Here is a 14,485-nt window from a genome sequence, read left to right as displayed (position 1 = left end):
TATAATCCCAGACAAAACTTGTAACAACGGAGTCGACTTTTTTGAAAAAAGTTTTTGGGATATATAAGTTAGGTCTTTATTCTCTGGAGCGCAAAAGGTTAAGGGGGGACTTGATAGAGGTCTTTAAAATGATGAGAGGGATAGACAGAGTTGATGTGGACAAGCTTTTCCCTTTGAGAATAGGGAAGATTCAAACAAGAGGACATGACTTCAGAATAAAGGGACAGAAGTTTAGGGGTAACATGAGGGGGAACTTCTTTACTCAGAGAGTGGTAGCGGTGTGGAATGAGCTTCCAGTGGAAGTGGTGTCGGCGGGTTCGTTGGTATCATTTAAAAATAAATTGGATAGGCATATGGATGAGAAGGGAATGGAGGGTTATGGTATGAGTGCAGGCAGGTGGGACTAAGGGAAAAAAGTTGTTCGGCACGGACTTGTAGGGCCGAGATGGCCTGTTTCCGTGCTGTAATTGTTATATGGTTATATGGTTATATCGGAATTAATTGAAATAGGTACAACAGTTGCGGTAAAAAAATCATTTTTATAGCATTAATCCTCCCAAGCATAGAAATGGGGAGTGTTTTCCAGTATTGAATATTCTTATGTAGTTTATTCAGTAAGGGTGGGAAATTTAGTTTAAATAAAGAGGTATATGTCTTAGTTACATAGATTCCTAAGTATTTAAATTTATCTTTAACTATTTTAAAAGGGGATTGTTGTATTGTATGTAAATTGAATTTTGTTATTGGCATGATTTCACTTTTATTCCAATTAATTCTATATCCCGAAAACTGACCAAATTGAGTTATTAGATTTAATAGGTTTGGAATACTAGTTTCTAACTTTGTAATATATATTAGTAAATTAGATGAATACAATTTTTGGTAGTATTGTAGAAATCTATCATTAATATCTTTAGGCAGTGTTAATGTTTCTCCCTTGTCTGGTCTAATTTTGTATATTGTTTTCCCCCCATCCAATTTACGAAGTTGACGTGCTAATAGTTTTTGTGGTTTATCACCAAATTCAAAATTTAATTGTTTTGTATGTTGATAAAGTTTTATAACTTGGTCTGAATATATCTTGTTTAGTTTATATTTCAGTACTGCAATTTTATTGTGTTTTATCGTGGATGGTGCTGCTGCATTTTCTGTGTCTAATTGCTTTATTTCCATTTCCAGTTTCTGTTGTTTGGCCCTATTCTCTTTATTAAAAAATGATTGGGAAGAAATTAATGCTCCTCGTACAAATGCTTTAAATGTTTCCCAAAGAAGGGAAGCAGAGATTTCAGGGCTATCGTTAGCCTCAAAAAACATTTTAATCTGTTTTACTAGGTATTCATTACATAACTTATCTTTTAAAATTTGGGGATTAAATCTCCATTGTGACTGTATCTCTACCATTCCGTTTAGTTTGATCATAAATGTTAGTGGGGCGTGGTCTGAGATTATGATGTTATGATATTGCGAGTTATAGGTAAATGGGATAAGTTTTGAATCTACTAAAAAATAGTCTATCCTTGAGTAAGTTTTATGTACTGGTGAGTAAAATGGATATTCTCGGCCCGATGGATTTTCAATTCTCCAAACATCCTTAATATTAGTAGTATTAATGTATGAGTTTAAAAATTCACTTGATCGAGATTTTAGTTTTCTTTGAGTTGATGATCTATCCAAACAAGCATCCAACGTACAATTTAAATCTCCACCGATTATTAAGTTTTGTTGTGTACATTCCGGAATATTGTTAAGAATTCTCTTAAAAAACAGAGGGCTATCAACATTTGGTCCATACACATTGAGGAGAATCACCTTTTTTAAGTATAACTCCCCTATTATTACAATATATTTGCCTTCAATGTCTTCTATCGTTGATATATGTTTAAAGGGTATACCTTTACGAATTAATATTGCAACACCTCTAGATTTATGTGAGAATGAAGAGTGGTACGCTTTAGCAATCCATTTTGCTTTCAATCTGTGTTGTGCTTCCTTTTTAAGATGTGTCTCCTGGAGAAATATTATATCTGTTTTCAATGATTTCAAATGAGCTAACACTTTACCTCTCTTGATAGGTTCATTAATTCCCTTAACATTCCAACTACAGAATTTAATTCCCTCACCCCCAATTTTTATATTCATGTCTTGCATCTTGTGATTAAGTGGTAGAGCAGATGATTCAGCACACTCAACCCTACCTTATACTCGAACATCAGGTAGATGAATTTTAGGTCACGTCTGTTTTCCATCCGAACACATCTCCTTAAATAAAATATGCAATTCCATTCCAAATACAAAATATAATATGATATAAGATTAAAAAAAAGTGATAGCAAATTGGATTAGTAAAGTGTGGAAAGTATAAAGAAAAAGCAACTACAACTACAATTAGTGCAGTTAGTGATAGCCACCCTAATGTGGCTAAGCATCTATGGACTTCCGTAGCTTTTGGTTAATAAAAATACTAGCTCCGTACTTTCCTTGAAAGGAAAGTTTCCAATTTGATGCAAACAATTTGTGGGGGGGAAAGAAATAATGATTATATTCCATTAATGATGTAATTAGTAGTCTCAAATTGAAATGTTAGTTTTGTATAATATAAACATTTATCAAAGAGTAATCAAAAACAAAAACTTCAGAGAGAGTGCCACCATACATTTTTCATTATAAAATACCTGAATCACACTTTACTTATATTTCATACTTTTAGTTAATTCTAAAATAATCTAAATAATCTAATTATCAATAGTTAGTGTTAGTTAGTATTCATGATTATTAATAGTTGTTAGAAGTTAGTACAAGAATGTAAGTATTATATATCCGTTGCAGGATATTTACCCAATTCTTATTGCGAATTTTAGGCAACTCTTAAATATAATAGTTTAAAGTTTACAGTTCCATATCTTCTCTGCTAGATAGCAGTATCCAGGTAGGTGTTGAGTGTTGAATATTTTTCAATCTTTGATCTTGTCGTCGATGTTCTTGGCAAATTCAAATGCTTCTGTGTGCTTGATGAAGAAGTGTTCCTTCTCCTTGTAAGTAACTCTTAGTGTTGCGGGGTATAATAGTCCATATCTCAAATTCTTTATGTTCTTCAGTATTCTTCTTGTTTCTGTGAACAATGCTCTTTTCTTAGCAACTTCCACAGGATAATCTCTGAATACGCTAATCTTGTCTCCTTCATATACAAGATTTCTGCTTTTGACAATTTTCCTCATCATGTCATCCAATACATGGTCATATTGGACCTTTACTATCATTATTCTTGGAGGGTCGCCCACCTTTGGGGGACGTCCCGGCACTCTGTGCGCTCGGGCAAGTAATGGTGCCTGGTCCAGGTTCAAAATTGTTTTCAGTACATCTGCAGCAAATTCACGGGGGTCACGAGTCCCCTCTCTGCCTTCCTGGATGCCCATGATTCTTAAGTTCTGACGCCTTTGTCGTCCCTCCAAGTCTGTACATTTTTCGGTTATTTGACGCAATAACTTTGATAGGCGTTGGTTCTCGGTGATGAGTTGTTTTGTATTTGCGGTGCTTGTCTCAGCAAATTCCTCAAGTTCTTTTACAATCTTGTGGTGTTGGTTTAATGTCTGGAAGATAGGTTCACGTTTAGAATCATCTGGATTCCATCTTATTCAGTTTTTCATTTACTTCTTCAACATTTTGAGTCAAATTTCTTTCCATATCTAATTTCCAATCTTCCAGGACTTCGTGTACCATCTCTGTAACATCGTCTTTAATTTGTTCTTTAATTTCTTTTTTAACAGATGTCAGCTCTTCTTTAAAGTTCTGTCTAAGATTTTTAAGTTGCTCCATTAAATTAGAGATTTCCTGTGTAAGAAACGTTTTAATTCTTCTATCTCAGTCTTTTTCTTCTTCTTTGAGATGTCTTCTCGGGATGCTGTTAAACCTGAGGCTGAGGCTTCAGTTGGGCCTACCTCTTTAGTCTTGCCGGTTTTTGTCTTGTGGGGGGGAGTATGCTGAGTCGACATACTGCCGGTGTCGCGCGCCTGATGACGTCACGGGACTACTGCAAAACAATCGGTGCCGTTTTCTGCAGGTAGGATCTGTCTTTTCCCCCCGTTTTTTCGTTTTTTTTCACGGAGCTAGTTGGCGCGAGTCTCTCCTACTCCATAGCGCCATCGGAAGTACCCTGAAGGATCTTCTGACATTGGCCTCTGTGACTGACCGAAATACCATCACAACGAATGGGGGCTCGGGAATGCACATCAGTGTTCTCCCTATCAAAGCGTGCGTAAAACACAATGAGCTCGTCATGCCGTGATGCTTCGCTGACATTTGAGCTGCCTCCTGATTTTGCCTTGTAGCAGGTGATTGCATTCAAGCCCCGCCACATTTGCCGAAAATCCGTCCCATCCTCCAGCTTAGAAACATAGAAAATAGGTGCAGGAGTAGGCCATTCGGCCCTTCGAGCCTGCACCGCCATTCAATATGATCATGGCTGATCATCCAACTCGGTATCCTGTATCTGCCTTCTCTCCATACCCCCTGATCCCTTTAGCCACAAGGGCCATATCTAACTCCCTCTTAAATATAGCCAATGAACTGGCCTCAACTACCTTCTGTGGCAGAGAATTCCAGAGATTCACCACTCTCTGCATGAAAAATGTTTTTCTCATCTCGGTCCTAAAAGATTTCCCCCTTATCCTTAAACTGTGACCCCTTGTTCTGGACTTCCCCAACATCGGGAACAATCTTCCTGCATCTAGCCTGTCCAACCCCTTAAGAATTTTGTAAGTTTCTATAAGACCCCCCTCAATCTTCTAAATTCTAGCGAGTACAAGCCGAGTCTATCCAGTCTTTCTTCATATGAAAGTCCTGACATCCCAGGAATCAGTCTGGTGAACCTTCTCTGCACTCCCTCTACGGCAAGAATGTCTTTCCTCAGATTAGGAGACCAAAACTGTACGCAATTCTCCAGATGTGGTCTCACCAAGACTCTGTACAACTGCAGTAGAACCTCCCTGCTCCTATACTCAAATCCTTTTGCTATGAATGCTAACGTACCATTCGCTTTCTTCACTGCCTGCTGCACCTGCATGCCTACTTTCAATGACTGGTGTACCATGACACCCAGGTCTCGTTGCATCTCCCCTTTTCCTAATTGGCCACCATTAGTCTACTTTCCTGTTCTTGCCACCAAAGTGGATAACCTCACATTTATCCACATTATACTGCATCTGCCATGCATTTTCCCACTCACCCAGCCTATCCAAGTCCAAGTCAGCTTCGTGTCATCCGCAAACTTGGAGATGTTGCATTCAATTCCCTCATCCAAATCATTAATATATATTGTAAATAGCTGGGGTCCCAGCACTGAGCCTTGGGGTACCCCACTAGTCACTGCCTGCCATTGTGAAAAGGACCCGTTTACTCCTACTCTTTGCTTCCTATCTGCCAGCCAGTTCTCTATCCACATCAATACTGAACCCCCAATACCGTGTGCTTTAAATTTGTATAATAATCTCTTATGTGGGGCCTTGTCGAAAGCCTTCTGTAAGTCCAGATATAACACATCCACTGGTTCTCCCTTATCCACTCTACTAGTTACATCCTCGAAAAATTCTACAAGATTCGTCAGACATGATTTACCTTTCATAAATCCATGCTGACTTTGTCCAATGATTTCAGCACTTTCCAAATGTGCTGCTATCCCATCTTTAATAACTGACTCTAGCAGTTTCCCCACTACCGATGTTAGACTAACTGGTCTGTAATTCCCCGTTTTCTCTCTCCCACCCTTTTTAAAAAGTGGGGCTACATTAGCTACCCTCCAATCCTCAGGACCTACTCCAGAATCTAAAGAGTTTTGAAAAATTATCACTAATACATCCACTATTTCTGCAGCTACTTCCTTAAGTACTCTGGGATGCAGCCTATCTGGCCCTGGGGATTTATCGGCCAGCTTGGAGCAGAAGTCCCTTTTGGCCTTTTTGATGGCCTTACCAAGGTCGTGTCTGGACTTCTTGTAGACCTCTGTATCTCCAGACCTGAATGCCTGGGGCCTGGGATCCGGTCTTCAGAAGAATGCGGATCTCATGGTTCATCCAAGGCTTCTGGTTAGGAAACACTCGGAAGGTTTTTGTTGGGATGCAGTTCTTCACACATTTCTTTATGAAGTCTGTAACGATTGTGGCGTATTCATTCAGGTCCATTGCTGAGTACCTGAACATTGCCTAGTCTAGAGACTGCAAACAGTCCTGGCGTTGTTCCTCAGCCCCCCTCCGACCAGCTCTGTACAGTCCTCACCTCTGGGGGTGCGCTCTTCAATTGCTGCCTGTAGGCAGGAAGAAGTAACACAGCTGAATGGTTGGATTTTCCAAAGTGAGGGCGAGGGATAGAGCAATAGGTGTCTTTGATGGTCGTGTAGCAGTGCTCGAGGGTGTTTGATCCTCTGGTGCTGCAGGAGACATGTTGGTGGAAGTTAGGCATCGATTTCTTAAGGTTGGCTTTGTGGAAATCCCCAGCTATGGTGGTAAATGCCTCTGGGCAAGCCGTTTGGTGCTTGTTAACCATGGAGTGCAGATCCCCCATTGCCAGATGGACATCGGCCTGGGGTGGGATGTAGACCGCGGTCAGGATGATGGGGGTGAATTCCCTCGGTAGGTAGAAGGGACGGCACTTCACGGCCAGGTGTTCCTGGTGTGGAGAGCAGATGTTGGATAGGACTGCCACGTCTGAGCACCACACAGAGTTGACCATGAGGCAGACGTCCCCTCCTCTCCCTTTCCCAGATGCCAGTGTACGTTCCATGCGATGGATGGAGAAACCTTCAGGCTGGACCGCTGAGTCTGGGGAGCTGGGGTTGAGCCATGTCTCTGTGAAACGGAACACAGAGCATTCCCTCAGCTCTCTTTGGTAAAGCAGCCTTGCCCTTAAGCTGCAGCTACAAGCTCTTGTTCTTCGGCTGCGGGAAGCATGTGTCCCCCCCCCCATATTGTCCTATGAAAGTTTCCCAATCCTCTGGCTTCCGGCTATTCTTTGCTGTGTTATACATCTTGTAGCTGCAGCATTTGTGCATATGGTATAATAACAAGATTTAAGTACATCGGTCAAGTGCATGGATTGGAAGGTTTGGAGGGATATGAGCCAAATGTGGGCATGATGGACTAGTGAATGATGGGGCATGCTGGTCAACATGGACAAGTTGGGCCGAAGAGCCTGTTTCCATGCTGTATGACTCTGTCATGTTGTTAGCCATATTTTTTTATTCCAACACCTTTATGTACAAACAAAAGGCAGGTCATAGAAACATAGAAAATAGGTGCAGGAGGAGGCCATTTGGCCCTTAGAGCCAGCACCGCCATTCATTGTGATCATGGCTGATCTTCCCCTATCAATAACCCGTGCCTGCCTTCTCCCCATATCCATTGACTGCACTAGCCCCTAGCATGATTGAAAGGAACAGAAACAGAAACCTGGGCCATTTGGTCTCTGGTTCACTTGCCGTCGCTCTTGTGTGACTGTTGACCTAGATGGAAGAGTGCTTAGCACAAACAAATGCTCACTCTAACTCCCATCAATCTCAAAGGCAAAACGTATTTGCACCACCACGGATTGAAATGATTGATTGAAAAATACGGCATGGAATCAGCCCTTCAGCCTACGCAGTCCATGCCGTCCATCGGTCATCCGTTCATGCTAGTTCCACACTTTTGCATCAGCTCCTATGCACGAGGGACAATTTTACAAACACTAATTAACTTACAAACCCGCACGTCTTTGGAGTGTTGGAGGGAACGGGCACCCCCAGAAAAAATCCATGCAGTCATGGGGAGAATGTAAAAACTACGTATAGACAGCACCTGTAGTCAGGATCGTGCCCGGGTCTCTGGTGCTGTAAGGCAGCAACTCTACTGCTGTGCCACTGTGCTGCCCCTAAAGTAATTTAAAAAATAAATAATTATTTTTTTTAACTCAAAAGTTTGGCTTGAGGAATGACCAAGGTAGCTACTCTGCTACTTACGAAACCCTGAGCCAGAATCACGTCATTTATAAATATTTTAGCACCAGGTTTCCCATGAACATAGGGTGTGCTAAACGGGTGAGAGGCGATGCTGATGGGCCTATGGATTGGGAAATAGCAGGTACAGATTCAATAACATCTTTCAAATATAAGTGAATAAACATTTTATCATAAACAAAAGGTAGCAGGGTTGCAGTGAAAGAGTAGGGAAATGGCACCGAATGCTTTGTGTTTTCCAAAACACAGTGCAGATGTAATGGCCTAGGTTTGGGATGGTTCTGTGACGTATTTCCACATAGTTCTGACATATTTTTATTGCCCGATCTCTGGCGTAAATGATTTGCAGAGTTCTACACTGGCCTGCATTGATGAGCTAAGCAAAGGAATAAAGTGCAGACTGCCTGATATTATTCTTACTCTGGCTCCCTTTTGTAGAAGCATGATTAGCAAATTAACTTTTAGAAGGTCATTTTCATTTGATTGAAATAAACTATGTACATTGGACTAGGTACTTGGTCAAAGGTTGGTCTAGGAAATTGGGTACTTGGGTTATTTTTGGGTGAGCCAGTGCCGTGTTTAGAGTCACGGAGATAAGCACAGAAACGGGCTCTTCAGCCCACTGAGATTGTGCTGGCCATCAATCACACATTTGCATAATCCTACATTCTCAGTATTTACTCCCCAGATTTGTCCTCAGATGTATACACCATGGGAAATTTACAATTATCAACCTGTATAATTTGGGATGTAGGAGGAAACTGGAGCATCCAGAGCAAACCGACAGGGTCACCGAGAGAACATGCAAACTCCACGCTGATAGAACCAGAGATTGGCATTGAACCTGGGTCTCTGGCACTAAGAGGCAATGACTTTATTAGCTATGCTGTTGAGCTGCTGGTTTGTCTCTGACTGGTCACTAAAGATAGACACAAAAAGCTGGAGTAACGCAGCGGGACAGGCAGCAGCTCTGGTCACTGAAGAAGTTGTTCTCTTCCCTCTCTGTCAAAGTGGTCCTACATTCAATTTATTCACAAACACACAGGCCTTGCAGCCAGTGTGTTTCTGTTAAACTTTGTAAAGGAACACCCTGGACTTAATTTTTTTTTTTACTTCAGTTATCTGTAACCTAAAACCAAATTACAAAATAATCTGGTCTTTGTCCTGTGAATGGTTGTCTGTGAAAACTTGAATTGGCTGTGGATGGACAGAGGGCTCAGTTACAATTTTCTTGGCCCTTTAACATTTAAAATGTAGCACAGTGAATGATGGGATTTGTCCTCTGGTTGCTCCAAAGCATCTTTGTAACAGTTGAGCAGATCTGTTGGTCACAGTACAACAGCAATAGTAATTCCATTCTTAAGTGCCAATTAAGACATGACATTTATTTGTATTCATGGCACAGTTCGGTTAGTAAACCCAATAACTTTCCACTGATGCATCCTGGAGTTGTGAATAGCAACACAGGAACACCCATTCAAAAAATTTTATGTTGCAGAAATGTTGTTGCATCTTCCTGAGGTTCAACTTTACATCAAAGTGCATGGCACACCACACATCTACAAGTTATTCTTCAGCTTTTGCAGCTTTAGGATAATTGGATTTGTGATGGAGACTTGTTTAAAAAGGGAATGCATTTCATTTTCTTCTTAAATTACCATTCATTTTACCACTGTCAATTGTTTAATGTTTGAGTTGGGTGTTAAATTGAGCAGACTCTTTCTGCTGGATTGAGCACATTTATCAATGATACAGTTAAACAGAGCTTGCACAAAACCAACTCCTAATTTTGCATCTGAACGCAAACCCATGAAAGGATGTAGTTTAGAATGTGCAAGGCATTTAAAGCCCATTTTCAAAGCTGTCCCTGACAGATCTGTTTTCAGTAAGGCAATTGGCTCCAGGCATGACATGCTGGGTGCGGGACAAACCCACACACCTTTGTAGGATGTAGTAGGAAACCGGAGAAACTCCACATGGTCGTAGGGAGAATGTGCAAAATCCACACAGACAGCACCTAAGGTCAGGATCATTCCCGGGCCTCTGACGCTGTGAGGTAGCAGCTGTACAAACTGTGACAATGTGCCGCTTTAAGCTTTTTTTGATTGAATATTGCCGTTCCGCATTACTGCTTGAATTGTGTGTGTTTCAGACCACCCCTTGTACTATTGTCCATTCACAATCTCCTAATGGAAAATGGAACTGGTGTTGCAGCTTTTTGTAAAAGGAATTTTTATTTTTCCTAGCGGGATTTTTATCTGCTTTTTCAAATGGAATGGAGAGAGATTTTTCAATAACTTTATTTCTTTCCTTAAATTTCAGAAAAGGTAACTGTACCAAAGCAACCAACACCCAAAGACAAGACCATTGAAAATGTGGCAGGTTTCAGTGAGAAACAAGAAAGGAAGCTGCGATCCAATATGCGAACGACGGAAAGAGACCACAAGAAAACCGTGCAATGTGCATTCATGCTGGATCCCATCTCTGGGTCGTCTGCAAAGAATTCAATTCCTAACAAACCTTACCTGTGCCTCAGTTGCAGCAACCCCAACCCTCCTGTTGCCATGCCCCTCAGTAGACCCACACGGCAGACTTCCCGTACGGACTGCCCGGCCGACCGACTGAAGTTCTTTGAAACTTTGCGATTACTACTTAAGCTTACCTCTATATCCAAACGGAAGGAGAAAGAGCAGAGAGGACAGGAAAATACCTCATATGAGTGGGGGAACAGAACAAATGAACTTATCTGGCTGGAGCTGCAAGCTTGGCATGCGAGTCGTAGCATAAGTGACCAAGATGTTTACCTGTACACAGCTCGCCAGGCTGTCCCTGATATTATTAATGATATATTGAACTTTAAAGTAAATTATGGAAGCCTTGGGGTTTGTAAAGCTGGTAGTGATGCTGATGCTGCTGGAGTGGATGATATTTTTGAGCAGAAGACCGACTGTATTAGGACTTCAGGAACGCACGCCTTTGGTTGCAGTGACTATCAGGAACACCTCCAGTGTCAGAGGATAGCATTTGAGCAGGTGAAAAGTATTATGGAGCTGCTAGAGTCTGTGGAAGCACTTTACCCATCATTGCAAGCCCTCCAGAAGGACTATGAGAGGTATGCTGCAAAAGATTTTCAGAGCAGAGTGCAGGCGCTTTGCTTATGGCTTAACATTACCAAGGACCTGAACCAGAAATTGAATTTGATGAGAACTGTTTTGGGCATTGAGAAATTACCAAACATTGGCTGGCCAGTGTTTGAAATCCCATCTCCACGTCCTTCCGGATCAAGTGACCCGGACGAGGAAGGAGATGAGAGCAAGAATTACTTACAGGCTTGTCCCTTGGAAAATGAAGAGCAGGAAGATGAAGACACTGGGTCTGGAGATGACAGAGAGCACGGTTCTCACAGGCACAAAGAAGGGGTACATGTTCACTTTCATCCTTTGGAGTTTTTCCCAAAGAAATTTGAGAGATCTGCATCCGAAGATGAAACGTCGTTGACGGGAAACCTGCCCTCTGAGTGCCCACCTGAAGCGGGTTTCAACAGGAATTGTCAGATGTCTATTTACAGGCCTTTTGTTGATAAAGCTCTGAAACAAATGGGACTGAGGAAACTTATAATGAGGCTTCACAAATTAATGGATGGGTCTCTGCAAAGGGCCCGAGTAGCACTGGAGAAAGATGTTAGTACACTGGAGGTAAGAACTCTGCTGAGCAGCGGTGCCACTTGTGACAATATTCACAAATTCACCAGGACATTCAGTGATACTTTATTGTCACACGTATCTAAGTACAGTGAAATGCTTTGTTTTGCATACAACTCGGCAAAATCATACAACAGACCTCATCTCGGCAGCACACAAGTGTCGCCATGTTTCTGGCTCTGACAAAGTTCACAGTACAGTTGTATCTTCCCTCCCTATCTTCTGCTTGCCACCGCATGTGGCGGCGGCCTCCGCTGCACCACGTTTCCCCATCGTTCTCGGTGGCCATTGTTTGGTCCTTTTGTTATCGCTCGATTTCTGCCTTTGAACATTCACCTTTTTATAAAATACTTTTTCTTGGCACTGTAATCAGGTCACACTGGCCGCTGGACAAGAGTTATTATTTTGACTTAATGACCTTTCAACAGACCTGGAAATATTTGGGAGTTTAACAATATTTTATGCAAGTGCAGAGTCTGTGCGAGAAAGGGACAGGGTAAAGATTGAGAGATGAGGAAAGACCAAAGGCAGCAAGGTGGTGCAGTTTTTTGAGCTGCTGTCTCATAGCGGCAGAGACCGAGATCCGATCCTGACCTTTGTGTGGAGTTTGCACGTTCTCCCTGTGACCAAATGGCTTTCCCCCGGGTACTCCTATTTCCTCTCGCATCGCAAAATCGTTAGAGTTTGTGGCTTAATTTTCCCCGTGTGTAGGGCGGTGATGCGAAAGTGTGATAACATAGAACTAGTGTGAATGGTGGTTGATGGTCGGCCAAATGGCCGAAGGGCCAAATGGCCTGTTTCCATGATGTATATTCAAACCTAAACAAATGGGATCTTGGAGATAGTGTGACCACCTTTTCCAGATGATAAAGTGGGATCGAGAAACATAGTAAATTGGTGCAGGAATAAGCCATTCGGCCCTATAAGCCATTCAATATGATCATTGTTGATCATCCAAAATCAAAACATAATAATTGAGTGGCAAATGACAATAGTGCTACCTTCCCAATATTTAACTGAAGGAAATAATGGGTTATCAGGGCTGTATGTTGTGACAGACAGCCTGACACCTTGCCTGTCATTTTAACATATATATAACATATAACAATTACAGCACGGAAACAGGCCATCTCGGCCCTACAAGTCCGTGCCGAACAATTATTTTCCCTTAGTCCCACCTGCCTGCACTCATACCATAACCCTCCATTCCCTTCTCATCCATATGCCTATCCAATTTATTTTTAAATGATACCAACGAACCCGCCGCCACCACTTCCACTGTAAGCTCATTCCACACCGCTACCACTCTCTGAGTAAAGAAACTCCCCCTCATGTTACCCCCTAAACTTCTGTCCCTTAATTCTGAAGTCATGTCTTCTTGTTTGAATCTTCCCTATTCTCAAAGGAAAAAGCTTGTCCACATCAACTCTGTCTATCCCTCTCATCATTTTAAAGACCTCTATCAAGTCCCCCCTTAACCTTCTGCGCTCCAGAGAATAAAGACCTAACTTATTCAACCTTTCTCTGTAACTTAGTTGTTGAAACCTAGGCAACATTCTAGTAAATCTCCTCTGTACTCTCTCTTGTACAATGCCTTGTACAATTTTAACATTACATCCCAGCTTCTATACCCAATGCTCTGATTTATAAAGGCTAGCATACCAAAAGCTTTCTTTACCACCCTATCTCTATGAGTTTCCACCTTCAAGGAACTATGCACGGTTATTCCCAGATCCCTCTGTTCAACTGCATTCTTCAATTCCCTACCATTTACCATGTACGTCCTATTTTGATTTGTCCTGCCAAGGTGTAGCACCTCACATTTATCAGCATTAAACTCCATCTGCCATCTTTCAGCCCATTCTTCCAAATGGCCTAAATCACTCTGTAGACTTTGGAATTCCTCTTCATTATCCACAACACCGCCTATCTTGGTATCATCTGCATATTTACTAATCCAATTTACCACACCTTCATCCAGATTATTGATGTACTTAACAAACAACAAAGGATCCAACACAGACCCCTGAGGCACCCCACTAGTCACCTGCCTCCAACCCGACAAACAGCCATCCACCATTACCCTCTGGCGTCTCCCATTCAGCCACTGTTGAATCCATCTTACTACTCCTGCATTTATACCCAATAGTTGAACCTTCTTAACCAACCTTCCATGAGGAACCTTCTCAAAGGCCTTACTAAAGTCCATATAGACAACATCCACTGCTTTACCCTCGTCAATTTCCCTAGTAACCTCTTCAAAAAATTCAAGAAGATTAGTCAAACATGACCTTCCAGGCACAAATCCATGTTGACTGTTCCTAATCAGACCCAGTTTATCCAGATGCTTATATATATTATCTCTAAGTATCTTTTCCATTAATTTGCCCACCACTGAAGTCAAACTAACAGGTCTATAATTGCTAGGTTTACTCTTAGAACCCTTTTTAAACAATGGAACAACATGCGCTGTACGCCAATCCTCGGGGACTATTCCCGTTTCTAATGACATTTGAAATATTTATGTCATAGCCCCAGCTATTTCTACACTAACTTCCCTCAATGTCCTAGGGAATATCCTGTCAGGACCTGGAAACTTATCCACTTTTATACTTTTCACATTTTTCAAATTTTAATATTACACTTATCCTATCCCCCTGGATATTCCGGATTAATAAATTAAGTTTTTGTCAACTAATTACAAATCGGGCTAATTACAAATCAATAACATTAGCCAACTTCGAAACATGAAGCGCTGAGCATTGAGATCCAGACATCACGGACAACTGGCCTCAGTTCCCTG

The 14,485-nt window shown here is 41.6% G+C and overlaps 1 protein-coding gene across 3 annotated transcripts in view; it reads left to right on the top strand.

Annotated features, from left to right (window-relative positions):
- The window catches only part of map3k4 (mitogen-activated protein kinase kinase kinase 4), a 164,508-nt gene that overhangs the window by 59,057 nt on the left and 90,966 nt on the right, over nt 1–14,485 (top strand). For all 3 annotated transcript variants that reach the window (XM_055639428.1, XM_055639430.1, XM_055639431.1), the window contains one exon: nt 10,304–11,676. In XM_055639428.1, coding sequence (XP_055495403.1) covers nt 10,304–11,676 — 1,373 coding nt within the window. The remainder of the gene's footprint in view (nt 1–10,303; nt 11,677–14,485) is intronic.

The sequence above is a fragment of the Leucoraja erinacea genome, chromosome 8, assembly GCF_028641065.1.
Source record: "Leucoraja erinacea ecotype New England chromosome 8, Leri_hhj_1, whole genome shotgun sequence".
NCBI classification, from domain to species: Eukaryota; Metazoa; Chordata; class Chondrichthyes; order Rajiformes; family Rajidae; genus Leucoraja; species Leucoraja erinaceus.
This window is presented reverse-complemented; position numbering and strand designations above follow the sequence as displayed.